At 43.0% G+C, this 25,982-nt stretch overlaps 2 protein-coding genes across 10 annotated transcripts in view; one reads left to right on the top strand and one right to left on the bottom strand.

The window, feature by feature from the left end:
• Positions 1-22,807, top strand: SLC10A1 (solute carrier family 10 member 1). The gene is made up of 5 exons (XM_002824890.4): positions 1-2,246; positions 12,779-12,989; positions 19,734-19,912; positions 20,570-20,766; positions 22,701-22,807. Exons 1-5 carry the CDS (start codon positions 1,891-1,893, stop codon positions 22,805-22,807), a joined length of 1,050 nt encoding a protein of 349 aa, XP_002824936.1. The 5' UTR covers positions 1-1,890.
• The window catches only part of SRSF5 (serine and arginine rich splicing factor 5), a 58,655-nt gene continuing 45,722 nt past the window's right edge, over positions 13,050-25,982 (bottom strand). For 3 of the 9 annotated variants that reach the window (XR_008512990.2, XR_010136861.1, XR_010136862.1), the window contains one exon: positions 13,050-24,377. The gene's annotated coding sequence lies outside the window, so the exon portion shown is untranslated. The remainder of the gene's footprint in view (positions 24,378-25,982) is intronic. The other 6 variants (XR_010136863.1, XR_010136866.1, XR_010136864.1 and 3 more) reach the window with 5 other exon arrangements.

Here is a 25,982-nt window from a genome sequence, read left to right as displayed (position 1 = left end):
TGGCTATGAATTGCTTTATGTCCAATTCTTTGGTTGATTTTAGTGAATGTGCCATGTGGCAATGAGAAGAATGTATATTCTGTTGTTTTGGGGTGGAGAGTTCTATAGACGTCTACTAGGTCCACTCAGTCAAGTGTTGAGTTCAGGTCCTGAGTATCTTTGCGATGATTCATCTTGCCTTGATGATCTGTCTAATACTGTCAGTGGGGTGTTGAAGTCTCCCTCTGTTATTGTGTGGGAATCTAAGTCTCTTCATGGGTCTCTCAGAACTTGCTTTATGCATTCATCCCCTCTGGAAGATGCAGCAACAAGGCCTTATCTGCAGAAAGCAGCCCTCATCAGACACTGAATCTGCCAGCACCTTGATCTTAGACTTTCCAGCCTCCAGAATTATAAAAAATAAATTTCGATTATTTATTTTTTAAAAAGAACTTGCTTTATGAATCTGGGTACTCCTGTGTTTGGTGCATCTATATTTAGGACAGTTAGGCCTTTTTGTTGATTTGAACCCTTCACCATGATATAATGCCCTTCTTTGTCTTTTTTCATCTTTGTTGGCTTACAGTCTGCTTTGTCTAAAATTAGGATTGCAACCCCTGCTTTTTTCTGATTTCCATTTGCTTGGTAGATTTTTCTCCATCCCTTTATTTTAAGCCTATGGGTGTCATTGCATGTTAAATGGGTCTCTTGAAGACAGCATGCTGTTCGGCCTTGCTTCTTTATCCAGCTTGCCACTCTGTGCCTTTTATTTGGGGCATTTAGCCCATTTACATTCAAGGTAAAGGGAACACTTATACACTGCTGGTGGGAGGGTAAATTAGTTAAACCATTGTGGAAAATAGTGTGGCAATTTCTCAAAGAACTAAAAACAGAACTACCATTCAACTCAGCAATCTCATTACTGGGTATATACCCAAAGGAATGTAAGTCATTCTACCATAAAGACACATGCACACATGTGTTCACTGCAGCACTATTCACAATAGCAAAGACATAGAATCAACCTAAATGCCCATCAACAGTAGGCCAGATAAAGAAAATGTGGTACATATACATCATGGAATCTATACAGCTGTAAAAAAAGAATGAGATCATGTTCTCTGCAGGAACACAGATGGAGCTGGAGGCCAATGGTAAGCATTCCAGGGAGTGTGGAGCAGCCACCACCAGTATTCCTCCCTAGGACTCATACAGTCCCAGTTTGGGGATAAAACAAACGTTTCCCCGGAACAGGCAGGGAGGACACTGGCATCCTCTCAGCTCCGAGGAAAAGGGTCATGGACACATCCCCTCCTGGAGGCCAGTAACATTGCCTGTCCCACACCCCCTTGGACTATGCTACCTGTATCTAGGAACCAAAGGCAACACCCAGCTCCTTTCACTCGCATGAGTTCTGGGGACAAATGATAACCCACTGGACATGGGGAGGGCACCTTCCCCCAACCAAGAAACTAAGGAATCAAGAGCTGAGCTGGGAAAAGGAGCTGCAGGGAAGGAGATGGGCTGGACCTGGATTCAGGTAGGCCCTGGGCAGGTCCCCAGTAACTGAATGAATGCCTATGAGGCACACTCAGTGGAGGGCAAAGAGGAGAAATAAGCCCAGAAGCAGCAAAGTGACAAGGGAGGAGTACAAGTAGCACCCAGGAATCCAGCAGAGGTCAGGGAGCTTGGGAGAGCTAGGGCAGGCAGATAAGGTTCTGGGCTGTTCCTCTTTGGGGCAACAGCCAGAGAAATAGCTCAGCTAGTTGCATAACCCTTCTATTTGCCCAGAGCTTTTGTCCAGAAACTCTCTGTCCTGAGAGGTGATTAAAGAAGGCATCCAGCAAGAACTGCACAAGAAACGGAGTCAGCCGGAGAACAAGGAGTGGTCTTCCACTGCCTCACAGGAGGATGGAGGCCCACAACGCGTCTGCCCCATTCAACTTCACCCTGCCACCCAACTTTGGCAAGCGCCCCACAGACCTGGCACTGAGCGTCATCCTGGTGTTCATGTTGTTTTTCATCATGCTCTCGCTGGGCTGCACCATGGAGTTCAGCAAGATCAAGGCTCACTTATGGAAGCCTAAAGGGCTGGCCATCGCCCTGGTGGCACAGTATGGCATCATGCCCCTCACGGCCTTTGTGCTGGGCAAGGTCTTCCGGCTGAAGAACATTGAGGCACTGGCCATCCTGGTCTGTGGCTGCTCACCTGGAGGGAACCTGTCCAATGTCTTCAGTCTGGCCATGAAGGGGGACATGAACCTCAGGTAGGCCTGGGGGTGAGGAGGGAACAGCCTGGGACAGGAGCTACATTAGAGATGTCACAATTGAGGGGAAGAGCTGGGCTAAAGCCAGGAAAAGGAGTGAATGCAGGCTGGGTGGAGGCTAGGGCAGGGGGAAGCTGGCATTTATTGCCAAGAGCTTATGCTGGGATGGGGGCAGGAGTTGGGGTACGTCTAGTTTAGGCACCAAGCCAAAGGGACCATACTGGTCCAGGAAGCTCGTGGTGATCTCCTTGCTTCCAGAGGTTTCTCAAGGATTGTCTTAAAGGAGCACTGATTTAAGCCAAAGGAACCTCTGGAGAACTGCATCCACCTACAACAGTGGACAAGTTGCCTGCTTTGAGCCTAGAGATTTAAAAGGTAGTGTGATTCATTCCAAACATCACCAGGGAGATCAAGGTGACTTGGAACCAAATGAGTACCTCAAATTCCTGCAAAGCAGGCAAGAATTTCCAAAAGGTCCTCCCAATTACCTGGTCATCTAAGATGTTTTCTCTTTAAAGTCCCTCATTCCCCATCAGATGCAGTGACATTTCCATGCAAAGGCACAACCAGGGAGCTCCTAGAGTTTCCCAGCACCCACTCCAGATATGCCAGCCCCATCTCAGCCACCCTGATAAGGGGAAGACAGCAGCACCCCCTAACCCCCTGCCCAAAGCATTATAAGCAGAAATCAGCAAGGGCTTGCTCCTGGAGACGCAGCACACAGGGGCTGGTTGATGCTCATACTTCCAAACAGGGGAGACTCTAGTCTTGAACATCTGCCAGAGGAGCTACTTCAGACCTGCTCCAGCTCCAGCAGCCTGTGCTGAAGCTAAAGAAAACTCACTAGCAGAAGCTCTTGCTTTCAGTGAAACCTCAGTCTCAAGCCAGTCCCCCCTGGTTTAGTCCTCCGTGGAGATGCTATTCAATGCCAAGTATAGCCGCAGAATCCAGAAAGTCCATCTGCATGTGTCTGTCAGCACCCTACTCCTAGCCAAACTTTCCTAGGAAAACTAACCAAGTCAAGAAGCCCCTCCTAGTGATGCAAAATGACACTGGGACAGATTTTTTAAATGAAAAAAGTGAGAATAGCTGGGCACGGTGGCTCACACCTATAATCCCAGCACTTTGGGAGGCCAAGGCAGGAAAATCACTTGAGACCATGAGTTTAAGACCAACCTGGGCAACATAGCAAGACCCTGTGTCTACAAATATATATATATTTAATTAGCCAGGCATAGTGGCACATGCCTATAGTCCCAGCTACTTGGGAGGCTGGGATGAGAGGATCTTTGAGCCTACGAGTTCAAGGCTACAGTGAGTCATGATCACACCACTGCACTCCAGCCTGGGCAACAGAGCGAGACCCTGTCTCTCTCTCAAAAAAAAAAAAAAAAGGAAATTAAAAAGTGAGAGTGAATGGGAGTTGGGGTTTAACAGGATCTGCCATCTGAGCAGCTCTGGGCTCCTTTTCCATATGATTTAGCCCTCACTTTAGTAGTCAATTTAGTAGAAGAGAGGCACAAAGAGGGCATTTGGCTTGTGCCATCACCCACGGAAAGGTATTTCAATGTTCATCTACCTCACTGTGAGAAAATGCTTTCCTCTGTCTAATCCACATCCTCTCCGCTACAAAGCAAGCCCTTGGTCTTGGATCTGGCTTCTGGACAAGGCTCATGGCAGCCTGTGTGTCCCAAGAATCCTAGAGTATATCTGAATTTTGGTGTAGGAGGGATGCAGGAAGTCAGGGGCCTGGGAAGGGGTACTCTGAGGGCTTTGTGTTTCTGTGGAAGAAGCAGAGCAGGGGGCGTGGGAGGCAACTGTGTTCTTAAGTGTCAGTGGTCAGATGTCCCAGCCCCATCACCAGTGGCCACTATTGAGGCCTCTGCCACAATGCCTACATTGTTGTGGCTCTAGGCCCCACCCAGGCAGAGCCTCTGGTGACTCAAGAACATGACCCCTCATGCTCTCCTGCTCAACTTCCTTGTCCAGACCCCTGATGACTGTCATTTTTACCTAGACCCCCACAAGAGATAAGCTCTGCTGGGACAGCCACCTTCTGCCATAAAGCTCCTTCCCAACAAACAACCCTCCCATGCACATTAAACCATGCCTCAGATCCCACTGTCAGAATGGGAATCTGGTCATCTACCTTCATGTGCTGCCAGACTTCAAATCCCATTCCAATTTGGGACAACTTGTTACATGCATTATAATAATGACAATAACTATAAGAAACAGCCAGGCACAGTGCTAAACACCTTACCTGGATAAGTATATGTGATCCTCCTACAGCACCCTGGGGGACAGCATGTAACAAGTAGCATTTAGAGGTAAGGAAACTGAATCTTAGAGAGGTCAATACATTGGCTCCAGGTCTGGGCGGCTCCAGAACCTGTGCTTTTACTGAAATATCTTCCAGGTCAGCATTTCCACAAACAAAATGGCCAGACAGCCTCAAAGGCATGGGCAGACACCTGTGTCTCAGCAGCAAGTATTGTTTGGGAGCCAGAGCATCCCACCTTTCAAAAGAAGGTAAAATATCCATTTTATGTGAAATCAACAACTCATTCCATTTTTTTAAATGTGCAAACCAAACAATACATGTCAAAGGGTCAGCTGTAGCCCAAAGGCCCCAGTTTGAGATAAGCACAATACTCTACATCCCATTTAGAACTGGAAGGAATTGTAAGACACAGATCCCATTTTACAAATGAAGAGGCTGAGGTCGGAGACTTGCCAGAGGTTTCCCAGAGTTTGTGGGAAACTGTGTCTCCCTCCACTCACTCTGCCTCATAGGTGGAGTCAGTCTGGGGACAGCCTTCCATCCCAGGAGGCCAGGCCACCAAGCAGACCCCTCAAAGCAGCCAGGCAAGGCAGCTCCCTCCTCAAAGAAGGCCACTAGACAAGTTTCAAAAAATGTAGGTGACAAACAGGCAAGAGAAAACACCCTCACAGTTGAAGTGAGTATGGCTTGTCAGGCACAGAGGAGAGAGTGCTATGCCAGCAGGAACTGGCCTCCTTTGACCATCCTTGCTGCCCCAAGTTCATCTGCTCCCCCTACCACCATCGGACTCACAGCAGAGCCCAGAGCCAATGGCCATGGGGACAATGGGCTTGGACACAACCCAAGCACTTCCACAGGTCTCCCAGCCATGATGCAGGAAGCTCAACTAGGACAAGATGGAAGCCACTGGGGTCCCAGAAGTTTCCCACTTCATAGAGACTTTGTTGGGGCTCCTCACAGCGCCCTCAGCTTCTGCCTCCAATCTGTGCATTGGCGGATGCTCGAACGAGTCCCTTAAATGGGGTACACAGATGTCCAAAAGCAAGGTCTATGCTGTGCTCTCAGAACTTAAGCAGGAGGGAAAAATAAAAAAACAAATGTGCCCCTTTCCCCCTGAAAGGCAACCAGGCCTACAATCTCAGGAATCTAGAGTCTGAAAAAGTCATTGCCCGTCCCTGTCCCTTGGGGTAAACCAAGGATCACAACAGTCACAGATGCCAGCAGGCTAGGAGATGGATGTCCCTGACCTGACCCCAGCACCTGTGCAAGTGGAGGAAGTACCTGGGGATCAGGGAACATGGCTCCTGCATACCCAAGCTGACAAGGCACACCAAGTCCAAACTCCAAAACTCCTGACACACCAAGCCAAAGCAAGCATGAGTCCTCTGCTCTAGGACACCAGAACAAACACACAAGTTGTGTTTGGCTTTTCCCTAAGAGGAGATCAACAGTAGCATTGAAATCCCCTGTATTCCTATTCCCAATCTCATTCCCCTCTACCACATGTCAAAGGGAGCATCCCCGGGAATTTGGTGTCCAGCATTTCCATGGACCCTTTCCAACTATTTTATATGTATATATTCATAAACAAGATAGACTGTGGGATTTACGTCTTTTAATTTTGTACGAACAGTATTATACTGTCCACATCACCTAACAGCTTGCTTTTTTTTTGAGAAACAGGCATGTAAAGAAAATAGCTACCTCATGTATCTGAACTGCTGTGTAGTTTGCTTGCATTTATCCATTCTCCTGTTGTCAAAGATTCATGTGGATTTTACGTCTCGCTTCTGTGAGTCCCTCTGCCCACATATGAGGGCATATGTAATTGAAGCAGGACTGCTGGGTCGTGGGAGTCACACATCTTTAACAGGTCTCCAAGGTCATTGTTCACTTCACACATTCCCTAGCAGTGTCTGAAGATCCCTGTTTCTCCATGCCTTCATCTATATTTGGAATTGTCAGACTTTTTAATTTTTTCCAAATGAAAAATGTGAAGCAGATCACAGTAGTTTTAAATTTGATTTCATGGGAGGCCTACCACATTTTCACATGTGTGTTGGCCATTCATGTGTCCTCTTCTGGAAACGTTGGGTCCTTTGCCTGTTTTTCTATGGGATTGTGGTTTGGGTGGGTTTTGAAAATTAATTTGTAAAGTTATTGTTTTATATATGTTGCAACAGTCTATTCACAGTTTGGAGCTGGTCTTTACACTTTGATAATGTCTTATAGATTGCTTATGTTAATTTAGTCAAATTTGCCAATATTTTTCCTTTGTGGTTTATGTCTTTTAGGGGTTTCTTTAAGAAATCCTTTACTATCTACAAGCCTGGCCAACATGGCAAAACCCCGTCTCTACTAAAAAATACAAAAAAATTAGCTGGGCGTGGTGGTGTGCACCTGTAATCCCAGCTACTCAGGAGGCTGAGGCATGAGAATCAGTTGAACCCAGGAGGCAGAGGTTGCAGTGAGCCAAAATCATGCCACTGCACTCCAGCCTGGGCGACAGAGAAAGACCCTGTCTCAAAAAAAAAAAAAAAAAAAAAAAATTTGACTGTCTACAAAGTTACAAAGATATTACCCTGTATTTTCTTTGAAAAGTTTTAAATGTTTGATTTTCACATGGAGAGCTCCAATCAATGTAGAACTTATTTTTATGTATGGCATGAACTAATTTTATCTTTTCCATATAAATAGAAGATTCCAAGCCACGCTGAGTGAATTTTTCTCCAGGTATTTGTAATGACCTCTCTCTCTCATAAATGCAGGGCTTGTGTCTGGATCTCTCTTCTCTTCTACGGGTCTATGTGGCTATCCTTGTACCAGTTCCACACTTTCTTAATTACAATTTTATAAGTTTTGTTATCTGAAAGTTAAGTCCCCCTACCTTGTTCTTGAAAATCATGGGCCGGGCACAGTGGCTCACGCCTGTAATCCGAGCACTTTGGGAGGCCGAGGCAGGCAGCTCACGAGGTCAGGAGATCGAAACCATTCTGGCTAACACGGTGAAACCCTGTCTCTACTAAAAATACAAAAAATTAGCTGGGCATGGTGGTGGGCGCCTGTAGTCCCAGCTACTCAGGAGGCTGAGGCAGAAGAATGGCGTGAACCCGGGAGGCAGAGCTTGCAGTGAGCCGAGATCACACCACTGCACTCCAACCTGGGCGACAGAGCAAGACTCTGTCTCAAAAAAAAAAAAAAAAAAAAAAATCATGTTAGCTATTCATAGCCTTTTACTCTTTCACTTGAGTTTTAGTATCAGCTTTCAAGTCTACAAAAAAAATTATACATCTGGAAGTTTTATTAAATGTGCATTACATTTATATATAAATTGAGAGACCATCTTTGTAATATTGAATCTTCCCATCTATGAATGTGATATAGCTTTTCTTTTACTTAGGCCTTTTTTAATACCTTTCTATAAAGGTTTGTAATTTCTTTCATAAAGATCTTACATGTCTCTTAGATGTGTAAGTATTTTCTAGTTTTGTGAATATCATAAATGGTGTCTTTTAAAATATATATATATTTGTTTCTAGTATATCAGACCCAATTGATTGATTGACTGATGCTAATGTATTTAGAGCCTCATACATTTTCTTACTTACCAGTTATAATGGAAAATTACTTAGATTTCCTCTGTGGACAATCCTATCATTGGCAAAACAAGAAAGTTTCATTTCTTCTTTTCCCATCCCTATACTTTTTCTATTTCTTGTTTTGCTGTGCTTACTAGGGCCTATATATAGTATAATTTATAAAAGAGGTAATAATAATTACTATCTTTGCTTTATTCCTCGTTAAAGAAAATCCCTCTAACTTTTTACCATTAAGTTTAATGTGTAATATACTTTTTCTAATAGATTTCAAGTTAAGGAATTTTCATTCCGTTGCTAGTGTACTAAATTTTTATTATATAAGAACATTAAATTTTATTGACTTTTCTATATCTACAAAATTATACCATTTCTTTAATAATATAGTAATATTTATTAATAGATTATCTAATGTTAAATCATTCTTACTCATCTTGTTCATTTTATTACTTTTTTAAAACATTGCTTGATTTATTTGCTAATATTTTATTATTTTTGCTTCTATGTTCACAAATAAGAGTGGCCCCCAATTTTCTTTTCTCATAATATCATTCTCCAGCTTTCGTTCCAAGATCATATTAACCCTATACGATAAATTAGGGCATGTTTCCCCTTTTTATATTATCTGGACAGATTTGCATAATATTGCAACAATCTGCACTTTGCATGTTTAATAGAATACTACCGTAATACAGTATAAATCATGTGGGGTTCTAGAAGATAGGTTTTGAACTGCTTATTAAATGTCTTAAATGATTCTAAGTTGAATCAGGTTTTCGGCTTCATATTGACTTGGTTTTGTAGGTTATATTTCCCATGAAATTGTCCATTTAAGTTAAAAATGAAAGTATAAAAATGTCCCTAGTTTATGACTTTTTAAAATCTTCATTTTCTCTGTAGTTATGTTCCCTTTTTCACACTAACCTCATCAATTTGTGCCATCTCTCTTTTCCCTGGTCTTGCCAGAGGTGTCTATTTAATTGGCCTTTAAAAAAAAAAAAGAAAAACCAAAAAAAAAAACCCTACTTTTGGTTTTACTGATTCTAACAATTTACAAAACTTAAGAAATTTCTTCCTTTTCTTTTTATTGGGTTTGTTTTGTTTTTCTCTTTCTAACCTCTTAAGTAAGGTGCTTAACTCATTAATTTTTAATCTTTCTTCTTTTTCAATATAAATATGTTAGGCTATAAATTGCCCTTTAATAATTGCTTTATTTGCTCCCCGCATGGTTTTTAATTACTATTTATTGAGATATAATTCACATACCATAAAATTCATTCTTTAAATTGTACAATGCCTTGGTTTTTAGCATATTTCCAAGCCTGTGAACCTATCACCATTATCTAATTTCAGAACATTTTCAATACCCCAAAAAGGAACTCCATCCCATTTAGCAGGAGTCCCCATTTCTCTCTCCCCCTTCAACCCCTGACAACCACTAATCTCTTTTCTGTCTCTATGGATTTCACATAAATGGAAGCATTCAATATGTGATCTTTTGTACCTATACTTCTTTCACTTAGCATATTTTCAAGGTTCATTCATGTAATAGCATGTCACAATACTTCATTTGTTTTTGTAACTGAATAATATCCCATTGTATGGATATAATACATTTTGCTCATCCATTCATTCAGCTGATGGACATATGGGTTGTTTCTACTTGTTCCCTAGTATGAATAATGTCTATGGAAGCTCATAGGCAAGTTTTTGTGTGAACATGCTTTCTGTTCCCTTGGAATATACACCTAAGAGTAGAATTGCTGGGTTATATGGTGACCCTGTGTTTAAATTTTTTAGAAACTGCCCAACTATTTTCCAAAGTACCATTTTACTTCCCACCAGCAGTGTATGAGGATTCCTAATTTTCCATATACCCTCCAACACTTGTTATTGTCCGTCTTTTTAATTATAGCCATGCTAGTAAAGTGGTGTCTCACTGTGGTTTTGATTTGCATTTTCCTAGTAAGTAATGATGTTGAGCATCTTTTCATGTGCTCATTAGCCATTTGTATATCTTCTTTGGGAAAATATCTCATTCAAATCCTTGGCCCATTTTTTACTTGCTTTATTATTGCATTATAAGAGTTCTTCATATATCGGCCGGGCACGGTGGCTCACGCCTGTAATCCCAGCACTTTGAGAGGCCGAGGCGGGCAGATCACGAGGTCAGGAGATCGAGACTATCCTGGCTAACACGGTGAAACCCCATCTCTACTAAAAATACAAAAAAAATTAGCCAGGCGTGGTGGCGGGCTCCTGTAGTCCCAGCTACTCGGGAGGCTGAGGCAGAAGAATGGCGTGAACCCAGGAGGCGAAGCTTGCAGTGAGCCGAGACTGCGCCACTGCACTCCAACCTGGGCGACAGACAAGACTCCATCTCAAAAAAAAAAAAAAAAAGAGTTCTTCATATATATTCTGAATACTAGACCCTTATCAGATATGACTTGCAAATATTTTCTCCCATTCTCTTGTTGGCTTTTCACTTTCTTGATGCTGTCCTTTGAATCACAAGTTTTTAATATTAATAAAGTCTGATTTGCCTGTTTCTTTGGCTGTTTGTGCTTTAGTTGTCTTATCTAAGAAACCACTGCCTAATCCAAAGTCCCCTCTCCATGTTTTTTAAATATGTATTTTATTATTTTTATGTTCTAAATACTGTTTCCACCATGATTTCATATTTGATTGATGATATAATTAGAAAGTTCCCCTCCCCGCATCCCATGATCCTTTTATTATTGGTTGCTCAGTTTCAATGCTCCTCCCATCCCAGGTCTAATACCTCAATTCTGGTCCCTTCCTTGGGCATTAAAGCCTCCACAGTGCCAAGATTAACACCCCACTCCCCTCCAGAACCCCTCTATGAAGCTTCAGCTTGAGCTCCCCCACTAACTACTTTGCATTTGTTTCTTGTCCGTGGGCACCTTTTTTTTAGTGGAGTGGCGCTAACATAGCTCACTGTAACCTCAATCTTCTGGGCTCAAGCCATCCTCCTGCCTCAGCCTCCCAAGTAGCTGGGACTACTGGTGCACACCACCACACCTGGCTAATTTTTGTGTGTGTGGTTTTTGGTTTGTTTGTTCATTTGTTTGTGTGTAGAGACAGGGGTGTTACTTTGTTGCCCAGGCTGGTCTCAAACTCCTGGCTTCAAGCAATCCTCTCTCCTCGGCCTCCCAAAATGCTGGGATTATAGGCATGAGCCACTATGCCACACTTAAAATAAATTGAGTGTTAATTTCTTACAAGCTCAAGTGTATATTTAAGTGTTCATTGGGGTGGGGGAGTTCCTATTATCTAGTTCACAATTTTCTTTGAGGGACTCTTTTCACCTCTAACAGCTCTTATCCTTATGACATGTCTACCTATTGTTCTTGATGGCTACGCTCTGGAACCTTTGATATAGGCTGCTCTTCATGCATATTTAAGCCATATTCCATCTTTATGGAAATAATGAAAGAAGTGTAGATGGAGGGCAGGGCTGTGGGGAGGAGGACGGACACACTGAGTGTGGTTTTCCTAGGGTCTTGCCAAGCCCTCACCTCCCAACCACCTTCCCACTGGAATAAAAGTCAGAGCCATATATTGTTCATGTAAATGTCCATAAATCTAAGGAGATGCCCTATCAGCTTCCTTCTCAGTTGACCTTTCTGGAGGGCCTCTCCCTAGACAGGGTCCTGGGACTAACATATATTTAAGATTCCAAATGGAAAAGGAAATTGGACAAGTAGGATACATATTAGAGCTGGAAGGATATATTATTCTAGCTCTGAGTGTCATAATTTATTTTAAATAATATCAAGAGGAACCAGAAAGTAAAGAACATGAGATCACCAGAGTTGGGGACTGGAATACTATCCAAGATGCAAAGCAAATCTGACCAGGTTATCTTGCCACTTACTCAACACGGGTATCTATTACTGCCTTCTCTACTACCCCACCATTATGGCCCTTCAATTATTCTGTTTCTTACTGCTTCACTATTTCCTTTACAGTCCTTTTAATAATGGTATCTGTTTATTGATTTTTCTAGTAGGGTTTTTGACTTCTGCCTGACCATCACTCCCATGCCACCCATCCCCAAAGACCAAGTGTCCTGTCACTGTGTCTCACACTCAGACTCCCCACGAGGTAAAATGTGCTGATATAGCTAATTGTTACTGTCTCCGCTAGACAAAGCCACTACAACCAGCCATTCCCTAGGCTCTAAACCAGATATTTAGTAACTGTGGGTCAGGTGCCATTCCACAGTCCAATGGGCTAAAATGACCAGAGTAATGGAATCACACAGCTTTCTACAAAATGGGCTTGGCATGGGGGAGGTGCTCGATGCAAAAAAGGTTGTATTACAGAGAAGGAGATCAGAATGGCTCCTTCCACAATGAAGCACACAGGGATTGAAGCAGATGAACTAGCCTAAGTTCAAATCCTGCCTTGGCCACTTACTACCTTGTGCGATTTTGAGCAGGACACAACTCTTCTAGTCCCCAGCTTCCCTGTCAGCGAAGTTAGTAATACTTACTGCCTAATGATATGGGGAAAAGGAACTGAAGCCACATATGTCAAGCACTTAGCACAGTGGCACTTAGCAGGCACTCAACAAAATAGTCTATTTATGGGCTCTCTCTCTCCCCTCTTCCCATGTCTCCCACCAGCATTGTGATGACCACCTGCTCCACCTTCTGTGCCCTTGGCATGATGCCTCTCCTCCTGTATATCTACTCCAGGGGGATCTATGATGGGGACCTGAAGGACAAGGTGCCCTATAGAGGCATCGTGATATCACTGGTCCTGGTTCTCATTCCTTGCACCATAGGGATCGTCCTCAAATCCAAACGGCCACAATACATGCGCTATGTCATCAAGGTAAGAAGCTGGGGGGCTTGACAAATTAGGGCAAAAGAGTAAAAACACCACATACAATTATAAGGTATAATCATTATATTAATAATAAACATATATATGCTCCTACTAGATGCTAAGTTTTATGCTACGCACGCTGAGGATTCACTGTCACCAGAGTTTGATGTCTGCAGAAAGTGAAGTAACACATGAGGCTGGAGCGGTGGCTCACACCTATAATCCCAACACTTTGGGAAGTTGAGGCAGGTGGATCACTTGAGGTCAGAAGTTTGAGACCAGCCTGACCAACATGGCAAAACCCCGTCTCTATTAAAAATATTAAAAAAAAAAAAAATTAGCCAGGCATGGTAGCAAGTGCCTGTAATCCCAGCTACTCAGGAGGCTGAGGCAGCAGAATCGCTTGAACCAGGGAGGTGGGGATTGCAGTGAGCTGAGATCGTGCCACTGCACTCCAGCCTGGGCCACAGAGCAAGACTCCATCTCTAAAATGAAAAAAAAAAAAAGAAAGAAAATGAAGTAACACACGAGAGAAACAAGATCCAATTCCAGTGTACACGCAAGTATTTGCAGAAGGCAAGGAGATGGGAACAGTGAGGGCTGGAGTGGTCAAGGAGCCTTCTTAAAAAGGAAGGGCTTGAGGTATTTAGGTAAACCTGAGGAGAAGCCTGAATAGAGGAGTTCAGCCGGCACCAAGGGCAAATTTGGCTGATGTGGCAAGAAGCTAGATGAGGACAGGTAGTGTACCCATTCCCAGCATTTCAGGAGAGGGATGGGGTGGGAAGCGGAGTGAATTAAGGCCACAAAGGTTTTGAGAAGCACTGTGGTCACAGACAGGGTATCATGCCACTGCTTTGTGTGCAGAACTCCTGGAGTGCAGCTATGGTCTCTCCACCAACATTTCCAACATTGGAGTTTGGTCCCTGCCAGCCTCCCCGTTGGCTCACTATTCATCCCCCAGGGCCAGGGGGTCATCCTGGTCCTCAGGAAGGACTTGACCTCCTGACATCCTGTACCGTCTCTGCCCCTGGATCAATGCCTCTGGCCTGGTCTGCAATGCGTGCTGCTGAGAACCCCAAAGTTTGGCAGCAGCTTTGGGCCTGGAACAAAGAAGCCAAGAGTCCAGTTTTCAGGGGGGTTTTATTTTCACACTACCATTGTCTCAAGAGTAGTTTTTGCCCTTGCCCTGTCCCAGTGCCATGGCCACAGCTTCCCCTTCCCGCCTGCTGGAGGACATGAAGGCATCATCCCTCCTCCTTTCTGTGGCCAGTCACCCCACCTCAGCCCTGGATTGCATCATTCTCTCTACCCTTGTACTCAGAGACCTCCTTTTATTGATTATGCCCCTGGCCCAGCAGCCTCCCCTCTCTCTCTCATTTCTAAAACATCTCTGTATTGGTTCTTCACAATCAGCTTTGATACGAACTCACATATCTCCTATCTTCAAAATACAAAACAAGAAGTATCTCTCAGGGGGATTTTTTGTGGAATCCATCTCCCATTCCACCTAATACCTCCCTTTGCTCTCCTTCCTAGCCAGGCTTCAGGAACAGTCCCCCTCACTCCTCTCTCTCTCTGTCAATTGTTTCCTCTCAAACACCTTCCATTTCCCCCATGACACTGCCAGAGTTCTCTCATGAGTGACCAGGCCCTCAGCAATTCATTTCCATTATTTGAATCCCTCTCTTCTCTCCTTGGTCTCCCATCCACCCAGCATCTTGATAACCACCTGCTCCACTTTCTTTGCCAAATCCAATGGTCATTTCTCAATCCTTCCTTGACCTTCTAGCAGCATTGGACATAATTGACCACTGCCTCCTCCTCAAAAGCCTTCTCTGTCAGCTTTAGTGACTCTAAGCTCTGCTGCTTTCCTCCTACCTCTCATGACCTTCAGACTCCCTTATGAGTTCCTCTGGTCAAAGGCACTTCTCTGCATTCAGACCAAGCTTTCTGCCTTTCTCACCAGACCTCTCCTAGCCCAGGATCTGGTCCCTCTCAGGTCTGCAATTACCATCTGCAAGCTGAGACTTCCAGAACAGCATCATCAGACATCAACTCTACTCTCACTCCAGAATCCATTTATTATCTACCAGATCTTTCTATCTGAATATACCTCGGGCATTTAAAACTCAATATATGTTAAATTAAAGTCATCTCCTCCCCGTGTGGTTATCTCAGTCAGTGGCACTGTGTGTGCCCAGTTGCCCCAACCAGAAACTGGAAGTCATTCTCAATGTTCCCTTCTCCCTCACCACTCACACCCATCTAATCAATGACTGTCGATTCCACTTTCTGTTGCTGGAATCCATTCATTCCTCTCCATCCTTACCTCTCACTAGACAACTCAAATGGCCTTCTCATCCAACCTCCTCACCCAGTTTTAACCTGAGGGTGAAGATGTAAAGTACAAATTCTATCATGTCACTCCACTGCTTAAAGCCTCTCATTGACTCCTTCCCCCTAGGATAGAGTTTAAACTCCTTAATGTGGCACTTCTTGATTTGGTCTCAACTGACCTCACCAGTCTCAGCTCTTTTCTCTTTGCACGTGCCCTTCTCTTCACCTGGAACACTCTTCTTCCCAATTCTCACCCCACTCACCATCTTTCACTGGATCACTCCCACTCATCCTTTAAGTCTCAACACAAATAGCGCCTCCCCCAGGAAGCCTTCCTTAACCTCCTAAGCCTGAGTAAGATGCTTGTCCTATTCATTCCCATAGCTCCCAACACTCCAGCTAACCCCTGTAGCAATTATTACACTGCATTAAGAATATCTGTTCATTTTTATTCCCCACTCATTTCAAGAAGCAAGACCATAAGGCTATGTCTTAACACTGAATCCACAGCACCTATCACAGTGCCCCCATAGCTAATGCCTGAGAATAAATAAAGGAATGAAGGGCAAGTCCTGTCTGCTGCTCTTCCACACACCAGCAGAAAAACAGCGTACACAGAGAAACATGTTTGTGTGCATCATTTCATTTCTTTAAGATAGTTTGTGGGGTGCATAAAATTGCTTTTTTAAAAATCCTATACACCCACAAACGATCTTAAAGAAATGCATGTAAAATATAAAGAATATTAAAATGTGAAGTGACCACTACTATCATTTAATGCTACTCTGCCCTCCCCCATTTTATAGGTGGGAAAACTGGGAACCAGAATACCAAGTCATAGTGCTAATGACAACTGATGTGAGAACATGTCTCCTTTCTACCTCAGAGTAGCTTTAAAAGTGTTTCTCTGAGGTTGCATAAAGTAGAATCTCAAGACCTTTTTTTTTTTTTTTTTGAGACGGCGTCTCACTCTGTCGCCCAGGTTGGAGTGCAGTGGCACGACCTCAGCTCACTGCAAGCTCCACCTCCCGAGTTCACGCCATTCTCCTGCCTCAGCCTCCCAAGTAGCTGGGACTACAGGCGCCCGCCACCATACCCGGCCAATTTTTTTATTTTTTAGTAAAGATGGGGTTTCACCGTGTTAGCCAGGATGGTCTTGATCTCCTGACCTTGTGATCTGCCCGCCTTGGCGTCCCAAAGTGCTGGGATTACAGGCGTGAGCCACCACACCTGGCCGAGAATCTCAGATCTTAAAGCTGGAGAAGCCTTTAAGATGAAGTTCAGTCTCCTGCCTTATTCCCAATTTGCAGATAGAGTAACTGAGGCCCAGAAAAGTTACTTGGCGGAGCCAGGATTATCTCAACCAGTCTGTTCCTGTTGTGTTGCACATTCACTACTCAATGCCACAGAGGAAATGAAGTCAAAATGAAGCCAGAGAACATTAAAAGGGCTAAGAAATACCTTGGCTGGAAAGACCGAGACTAGTAATAAGGGACTACATAAAAAGTGATCTAAAAAACCCAGGCATGCCCTGGACCCATTTTGCCCCTGGCTAAACCTCCAGGGTTAAACAAACACAAAGTCAACAGCTACACTGATCTTCCTATATTCCAAAACTGGAATCACTCCTGTGACGATGCAGAGACGAACATGTGGGTCAAGCTGCAAAGGCTGAGGTTTCCTTGCTTCTATGGCTCTTCGAGGCCTGTGCTCATCCTTCGTCACCCTGTCCCATAAATAATATAGTGAGTGCCAAACTGGAAAACGAACAAATGACTGTCCTAGCCTCTTATGCACACATAACCCTCCTTGGACCTTGCAAATCAAAATAACCCAACTTTCAATAACTAGCTCTGGCAGCAGGTATCTGCTCACACCGCGTTCAACCAGCTGCATTCGCTGGTGGAAGGTCACATTTAGATATACCAAGATACAATTTCAGGAATGCTCATTTTGAAAGGCAATTCAAGTAATTTTTAACTTACCCATGCAAGGGTTTATCCAAAGGCTATGTGGCTAGAAGGGTGATGAATCTGAGAATGACATGGTCCATGAGCCACTTTCACCATAAGCCATCCACCATTCTTTAATAAGGATACCACCATTTCATTGACTCAACACTCTACTCATGCATTTCCCACACCTGCTGCTACTGATCAACTGACCCCTAACTCCCCTTTGTCTTATAACTTCTGCCAACTTGTGGCTTCTATTGCTCCCAGACCTCTGTGTGTTTTGACACTTGTCCCTGCTATTGCTTCCCTCTCTGTAATCCTGCAAACTTCATAAATCAGAGAATCTGATTATTTCTACCACTCACCAGCCTGTCCAGGTCACCTTTGTGGGTAGAGTGTGGACATGTCATCTCATGTGTAAGCCAATGGACTGGCTGCCCATGAATGAGCACTCATACCAGTTGTGAGCAGGGCAATGAAGTCAGGTGGCACGAAACATGGTAGCCTATGGAGAAGCAACTACCCAGGGCCACTTGTCTCAGCAAGAGACAAGGATTGTGGACAGGATAAATTTCCAGAGATGGCAGCAGTGAGAGTGACAGGAACCTCTAGAATGTCAATTCCTCCCCTTTGAGTAATAATAGGAGTTACAGTTTAGTGAGCGGTTCTTATATGCCAGGTCCTATGCTGTCAACCTCACTCAGGTTGAGTGACTCCCCAAAGCTTACAAACCTGGAGACTAGCAGAGCCAGCTTTCCCACCTGGATCATATCAGTCTGTGTTCATAACCACAACTGTGCAGTCCCCAAGAGTCAGAGAACATGAGTGAGAGAAAAAGAGTGAATGCCTATACAGAAGAAGAGGGCTTCTGGATTCGTGGACAATTCCTGTAACTCAATGTCTCCTACATTATCCACTACACTCTTGATGGAGATTAAAAACTATTTGACTGTTGGGTAAAGGACAAATTCGAAAGACAGAAATCCAAAAGGGGAGATCAACTAAAAATGCAAAGGTAAACTGAGAAGTTCACTAGCTAATAAGTCTTTTAATAAAACTTGAAGCACATGGTTATTCAAAAGATGTGTGAAAGTCCTTCCTATGCTGGGATAGGACCACTAATTGGTATAGGTGATGTTTTATATGATCACATCAGTTGCAACAAGTATTAGAAACATAAAGCTGTGCAGCTGAAATTTGAGCAATATGCTAAAATGTCGTTCGGACATTATGAATGTACTTAATGCCACTGAACTGTACACTCAAAAGTGATTAAAATGGCAAACTTTGCTATACATATTTTACTACTTTTTTAAAATGTTACTAGGAAATATAAAATGCAACACATGTGAATGAACCAAAAAGTGAACAACACATATAACTATTACAAAATAACATGATAAGTTTGAGAAAAGTTTGTTAAGTATTTCTTTACTCAGGAGATAAAAGGGACAGTCTTAAATTTACACATACCTGTTTATCATTTTGGAGCACGCAATTCTCTAAAATGCACACTGGGAAGTACAAAGTGCATGGAGTGCACATGCACTTTGAAAGGTTGCATCCTATGTTGCACAATGAAAAACCCTATAATTTCATTCAGAGTAGACCTGCATAGTTTCCAATGATGTTATCACCCAAGATATTTATGAAAGTTCTTTTGGGAACCTCCTTCATATTCAATTTGCAGGTCACTCAAGAAAGTAGGTTTGTCCCCTTATTATTAGACATCATTTTGGGTTTAAAACCGTATTTCCGGGCTTGATCATCCACCTTGTTTACCAGCTGTGTTTTAATGACTCTTGGCAATTTCCAGAAGTCAAATTGATCCTAAAATGGATAAAATCCCTACCTGTAATCAAGGTATTTGAGACGAATATGTATGACAAGTTCTCCTGAGTTTCAAAGTATGTGAAACAATGACAGTATTGTAGGAATGTGTATGTAAGTTCCAAAAATACTGACTTTTAAACTTTTATAATATCCATTTTGCAGGAGTCCTGAATAGCCTCACGTAACACTTCACTAAAAGTCTGCTATCCAGAGATGTGTCAAAAGCAGAAACTGTGCTTGGCTGAGTTTGTAATAATCAAAGTGTTAATCAGCTGTCCCCAAGCTTCCTAGCTACTGATAAGAAATCTAAAAAGATGGGCTGGGTGCAGTGGCTCACACCTGTAATCCCAGCACTTTGGGAGGCCAAGGCAGCAGGACCGCTAGAGTCCGGGAGTAAGACCAGCCTGGGCAATATAGTAAGACCCTGTCTCTAATATTAATAATTTCAAAAAAATTTAAAGAAAGGAATCCAAAAAGAAGATAAAGGTCTTTCATATTCCTTTCTACTTCCAGTGTGTTTTATTGCAATGTTTCCCACCTCCAATTTCTACCTGTGCTTCCCCACCTCTGTTCCTCTCTATCCCCAACTCTTCTAATTGCCTTTTCTTCTTGTCTTCATTCCCAGGGAGGGATGATCATCATTCTCTTGTGCAGTGTGGCCGTCACAGTTCTCTCTGCCATCAATGTGGGGAAGAGCATCATGTTTGCCATGACACCACTCTTGATTGCCACCTCCTCCCTGATGCCTTTTATTGGCTTTCTGCTGGGTTATGTTCTCTCTGCTCTCTTCTGCCTCAATGGACGGTAGGTTTTGTTGTTTTTTTTTTTTTAAGAAAGGGTCTCACTCTGTTGCCCAGGCTGGAGGGGAGTAGCACATTCTCAGCTCACTGCAGCCTCAACCTCCAGGGCTTAACTGATCCTCCTGCCTCAGCCCCCCAAGTAACTGGGACTACAGGCACAAGCCACCATGACCAGCTGATTTATCTTTTCTAGAGACAGGGTTTTACCATGTTGCCCAGGCTAGTTTTGAACTAATGAGCTCAAGTGATCCGCCTGCCTCAGCCTTCCAAAGTGCTAGGATTACACACGTGAGCCACTGCATGCCTGGAGATGGGTATTATTTTAGGTCCCACTGTCCCATGGGCTTCATTCTTGTCCTAGTCTTCCAGGAAAAGAATAAGAAGCTAGGAACCTGAAATCTCGGCAAGACATTTTCCTGGCAATATGTTCAGATGCACTAACTGGACAAGAGACTTTAGACTTCAAAAAACTTGAGGGAAGGTATTGAATGGGTTAAAAATCCAGACACCAAAGGCATCCAAACACCAACAGCAACAGCAAAGTACCCCTGTCCAGGGTCTAGATTCCATCTGCTGACAAACTCTTTGGTAGCAGCACTGGGACAAAGTTGCTCCCTCCAGTTCCTTCTGAGTATATGTGGAGTTTTCTTCACCGACACAGGTGCAGACGCACTGTCAGCATGGAGACCGGATGCCAAAATGTCCAACTCTGTTCCACCATCCTCAATGTGGCCTTTCCACCTGAAGTCATTGGACCACTCTTCTTCTTTCCCCTCCTCTACATGATTTTCCAGCTTGGAGAAGGGCTTCTCCTCATTGCCATGTTTTGGTGCTATGAGAAATTCAAGACTCCCAAGGGTGAGTACTGAAATTATCCCCACTTCAAGTTCTGCTCCAATATTAGACCTGAGCCTGCCAACAAGCAAGTTTCTAGCAGGGACTTTTTGGACAGGGCTTTAACTCTTATCAAGTCACTAAGAACCAGGTAGCCCCAAGAAGCATCCAAGAAGTTTTAAAGATCCAAGGCTACTTCCATCAACTGCACTTCATTTCTTCCTTCTAGCTGGGAGAATGAAACTGTGGATGCAGTTTACCTCATAAAACTGAAGCAATTTGGGCTGCTTTATCTCAGTGAGGAGACATCATAGGACAGAACTGCCTTGGACAACTGAGGTTATTAGTTGTGTGAAAGGCGTCTACTCGCAAGAGTTGGGGAAGTTTCCATTTCTCAGGACTAGGTTCTCATTTCCTGGAACCAGATCAGAGCCACAGCACCACTGGCACCTCCATATGAGGAAAAACATATGAAAGCAATGAAGCCTAATATAACCCAGAATAAAGAAAAAAAAAAAAAAGATTCCTCAACTCTAGTTACGCAGTAAAGGAAACTTAAGCATAAGGTTGTTAAACAGTAACTACCTCCACAATAAACTTAATATGATTTATACTTTACTCTGATCACTATGGAATTAACATAGCATCTCTTCTCTAAAATGCTCAGAGCACCACCTTTCAAAATAAAATTGAACCTCAAGACAGACCAGAGACCAGAGTGCCTTCCTCAAAGTGCACTTTAACACCAATTTAAAAAAAAAACAAAAAAACAGGACATTCAAACCCACTTTATAACACATTTCATTATAACTCTAAACATTAGTATATTCTTCCTAAGTACTTACCCAAATCCTTCAACTGTCCCTTCATGTCCATGAACTGAAGTCCCCTTCAAAACCTTTCTAGACCCTAGGGATTATGATTTACACCCTAGGAGAAATATACAACTTTCCCTATTGGAATTTGTTACAATATACTAGCAAATGCCGATTCTCTCTCCCTTTGCAATTAGCTAAGATGTAATTAGGTTGCCAAGCAGCCAACACAAAACAAGTACAGGCTGACCATACTCTAGAACCATTTTAGAAGCTTTGGTTCAAAGCTACAGTAGAGTTGTGACAAAGAATCTAGTCTGATTCTTATCTGAGAGGAATGCAAGAGATTTGCTGCCCTCTTACAAAAAGTGCACAGAAGTTTCTAGACCAACCAAGTTCCCAGATTTGAGGTTTTAGTACCAGAAAGACCTGGAGTGACCTCAAAGGACAATACTCTATGGATCTTTAGCTCTCAAGACTTGAAAAGAACTTTCCTCACAATGTATCTCAGAAGACCCCAGTGGAAACACTAAATCAAAGCAACGTATTTCTTTGGACCTAATGGCCCCAAGAAGCTATTCTCAGGGGGAGGAATCTGTCAAGTTTTTATACTTTTGATTCCTGCACCTGATGGGAGAACAACTCTATATAGAGAACTCTCCCATCTGTATAGAAAGGTGCACGAATCAAAGCTATCTTCAAATTTGCATCACCGCCTACACCGCAGACAAGAAGAGGTAGAACAATTGGGGGTTGGAGGGAAGAACTGGAAACTCTCTTGGTTAGACTTTCTCAAAGATCTTTCCTGCCTGCCTCCTCATTCCCTGAATGCAACACAATCCTTGCATACATAAACTCATCTCCTGTTGTTTTACTGTATAACAAAGAAGTTAGAAGTGAAGTGATGATGAAGACACAATAGTCTAATTCATTAGGACTTTTACTACTAGTACTACCATTAGGGAGACTAAGGGGAAAGTGAGTTTAAAGAGTAAACCATGGGAGAGACGACAGAGATGGAAAATATACACTTAGCACACCCTAGGGCTGAGCTGGTATTTTTGTACTTTCCAGATTAAACAAGCTTCATTGTTCACTCCTCTTGTTCTCTTTCTACACCTATAACCTTTTTTAACTTTACAGGTAAAACAAAAATGATCTACACAGCTGCCACAACTGAAGAAACAATTCCAGGAGCTCTGGGAAATGGCACCTACAAAGGGGAGGACTGCTCCCCTTGCACAGCCTAGCCCTTCCCTTGGTGGCCTGGATTCTGGTCCCAAAGCAATTCTGAAAGCCAGTGTGGTAAACTAGAGAGAGCAGCAAAAATACCTATCTTGCCTGAGTCTTTCTCCAGCATTTCCAGTACATCTATCAGAATCATCAAGTCTTGGCCGGGAACACAGACAGGGTGTCTACCCAAGAAGCCTCACCTATCCCCAACTTAGAATTTGCTACTTATTTTAAAGACTTGTTCAGTGACTGTAAACTCTATGAAACCAGAAACCGAATCTGCCTCTTGCTGGGATCTCCAGAAGTGTCTGATAAGCATCTTAAAGTCACTCGATTCCAGAACTAATCAATATATATGTTTAACCCATTACTCAAATACCCAAATCCCATTCCAAGTTTTGTGACCCAAAAGAGAAATAAATGCTCAAAAGTGCTGTAGAATTAGACTTCAGAAGTTCTAACCTAAAAAGTTCAGATCCTATTCCTTCCGTTTTGACATTATTGGGATGATGCTCCCAAAAAGTCAAATTTTACATCAAGTTTGCAAAAGTGAACACAGTAAGGTGCAATTAGGCAAAACAAACTCAAAAAATAGCTAATGAAATGAAAAAACTGGGTGAATGCATCACATTAGTAAAGGAGAAAAACTCTGACAAGGAAAAACCAGAAAACAAACATATACATTAACACAATGTTACCTAATAACCTCTTTTTTAAGTTCAGTAGGTATTTGGTTTTAACACAAGGCGCCCCCAAAACTGGGTACAGCAAACTACTGCCAAAATGAGTGGTTTCCCAATTCTAAGAAAAACGTTCAAATACCTAGAATTCACAAATTTCAAATTGTCTCTAATAAAATTTAAACATTTTGCATATCATATGCAAATAAAGATCAAGTAAATGATTAACAACTAATATTAACACTTACAAAAAGTCAATCATGCTTAGTTACTTGGGATTTTTATCATTTTGTATGGTCAGGTACAAACGAAACCAAGACAATATAGTTTTCGGATATCAGTTTGCAAATGTGCAGGACTAACAAATACTCCCAACACCAAAACGAGAAACACAGATTTGGGTCACTAACATCCTCTTAAAAAACGCAGATTTTTGACAAGGCTACCACCTATCATTTTTACTGATTATATCCATATATACCTACCTGTTCAAATTGTTTTCTCTATTATCTAACCATCATCATCTGCTAGAAGACTTGGTTACATACAAGTTACGTAAGAACACATTTGTTTAGCTTTTGAGGAAGACAGGGTTGGCCTCAAACGTCCTTAGAAAGGAATAAAGATGGCCGGACGCAGTAGTTCACACCTGTAATCCCAGCGTTTTGGGAGGCCGAGTCGGGCGGATCATGAGGTCAAGTGATTTGAGACCACCCTGGCCAATATGGTGAAACCCCATCTCTACTAAAAATACAAAAATTAGCCAGGCATGGTGGCACACACCTGTAGTCCCAGCTACTCGGGAGGCTGAGGCAGGAGATCGCTTGAACCCCAGAGGCAGAGGCTGCAGTGAGCCGAGATAGCACCACTGCGCTCCATCCAGCCTAGCAACAGAGAAAGACCCCGTCTAAAAAAAAAAAAAAGCAAGGAATAAAGATGAAACGAATATAAACATAGAAAACAAAGGTTAAACCATGCCCTACAAAGGCAGGTCCTAAACCTTTCCTTAGGATTAATTCCACAATCCTCATGGTATCTCAAGCCTGGTTTTGAGTCCCTTTTTGAGACATAATCGTTATCTCCCTGCCATTTTTTCAAAAGAAGGAATTTATCGTACTCCCTAACACCTCTAAGATTAAAAGTAGCTTAAGTCTTGGCTGGGCACAGTGGCCACCTGCAATCCCAACACTTTGGGAGGCCAAGGCAGGCAGATAGATCATTTGAAGTCAGGAGTTCGAGACCAGCTTGGCCAACATGGTCAAACCTCGTCTCTAATAAAAATACAAAAATCAGCCAGACATGGTGGTGGGACATTCCAGCTACTGGGAGGCTGAGACCTGAGGATCACTTGAGCCTGGAAGTGGAGGTTGCAGTGAGTCAAGACGACACCACTGCACTCCAGCCTGGGTGACCAAGCAAGACTCTATCCCAAGAAAAAAAAAAGAAAAAAAAAAAAAGACTGGCAGAGTGGCTCACGCCTGTAAACCAAGCACTTTGGGAGGTTGAGCTGGGTGTATCACTTGAAGTCAGGAGTTCGAGACCAGCCTGGCTAACAGGGTAAAACCCCGTCTGTACTAAAAATACAAAAAAAAAAAATAGCTAAGCATGGGGATGGGCACCTGTAATCCCAGCTACCCGGGAGGCAGAGGCTGCAGTGACCCAAGATTGCCCAAACTGGGCAACACAGCAAGACTCCAACTCAAAAAAAAAAAAAGTTTGTCTGATTGTCTAGGGGTAGAGGGAAAAAACATCAACATACTACCATACAGCACTGAGGAGCATGTTTTAGAAGCCCAAGGGTGAAAAGTTGCTTTTGATGGCAACTTCAGTCTAAGTACTACCTTCAGAGACACTAAGAAAATCTAGATTTCACCATTTATTAAAATAAACCTACTTCCCTCAACTAATTCAACAGGTATACCAACTCCTAAACTCAGCCTCTTATTGCAATTAGCAGCTTTAAGCTTCCGTGGCCTGTTCTAGTCTTAGAAACAGCCGGGGAGTGGCCTTTCAAAAATTAAGGATACCAAAAACCTTTCAATTCTCCCAAATGGAGATTCCCACTTCCCAATCCACATGCTTTTGGGAAGCTAAAAACTGTATTTTTCTAGTGCTTCTAATTCTGCCTTCTTCCAAATCCCTGAAAGGCTAGGGGCAAAAATCTTTTATGTCAACAGAGACAGTGTGGTGTGGGGGTCTTAGGAATCAGACTTCCTGGATTTTAATACCAATACATCCCTGTTCTTTGAAGAATTCCTGAATTCCCACCAGTAAAATGATGGTATTAGATTCAGTCAACACAGAGATAACGGCACTTAAACAGTGCCTGGCTATTACCATCAGATGCTATATAGACGTTATTCACTGGTTCCCAGTATTTATGTAGTCTAGCCCCCACAGAACTAAGAATATATCTAAGTGTCTTGAGACTCCTGTATTAACAAAGCTCATTTTCTACACATCAAAGACAGGGCTTGAAAGATCACATATAGAAGTCTAAGGTTAATGTGGA

The sequence above is a fragment of the Pongo abelii genome, chromosome 15 (genome assembly GCF_028885655.2).
Source record: "Pongo abelii isolate AG06213 chromosome 15, NHGRI_mPonAbe1-v2.0_pri, whole genome shotgun sequence".
Taxonomy (NCBI): domain Eukaryota; kingdom Metazoa; phylum Chordata; class Mammalia; order Primates; family Hominidae; genus Pongo; species Pongo abelii.
The sequence above is the reverse complement of the archived record's forward strand: the minus strand, read 5'-3'. Positions and strand labels throughout refer to the sequence as shown.

Coding starts and splice junctions, on each gene's coding strand:
- SLC10A1 (XM_002824890.4), top strand. CDS start 1,891: ATGGAGGCCCACAACGCGTCTGCCCCATTCAACTTCACCCTGCCACCC. Junction 2,247..12,778: donor AAGGGGGACATGAACCTCAG/GTAGGCCTGGGG, acceptor GTCTCCCACCAG/CATTGTGATGACCACCTGCT. Junction 19,913..20,569: donor CTCTTCTGCCTCAATGGACG/GTAGGTTTTGTT, acceptor TCACCGACACAG/GTGCAGACGCACTGTCAGCA.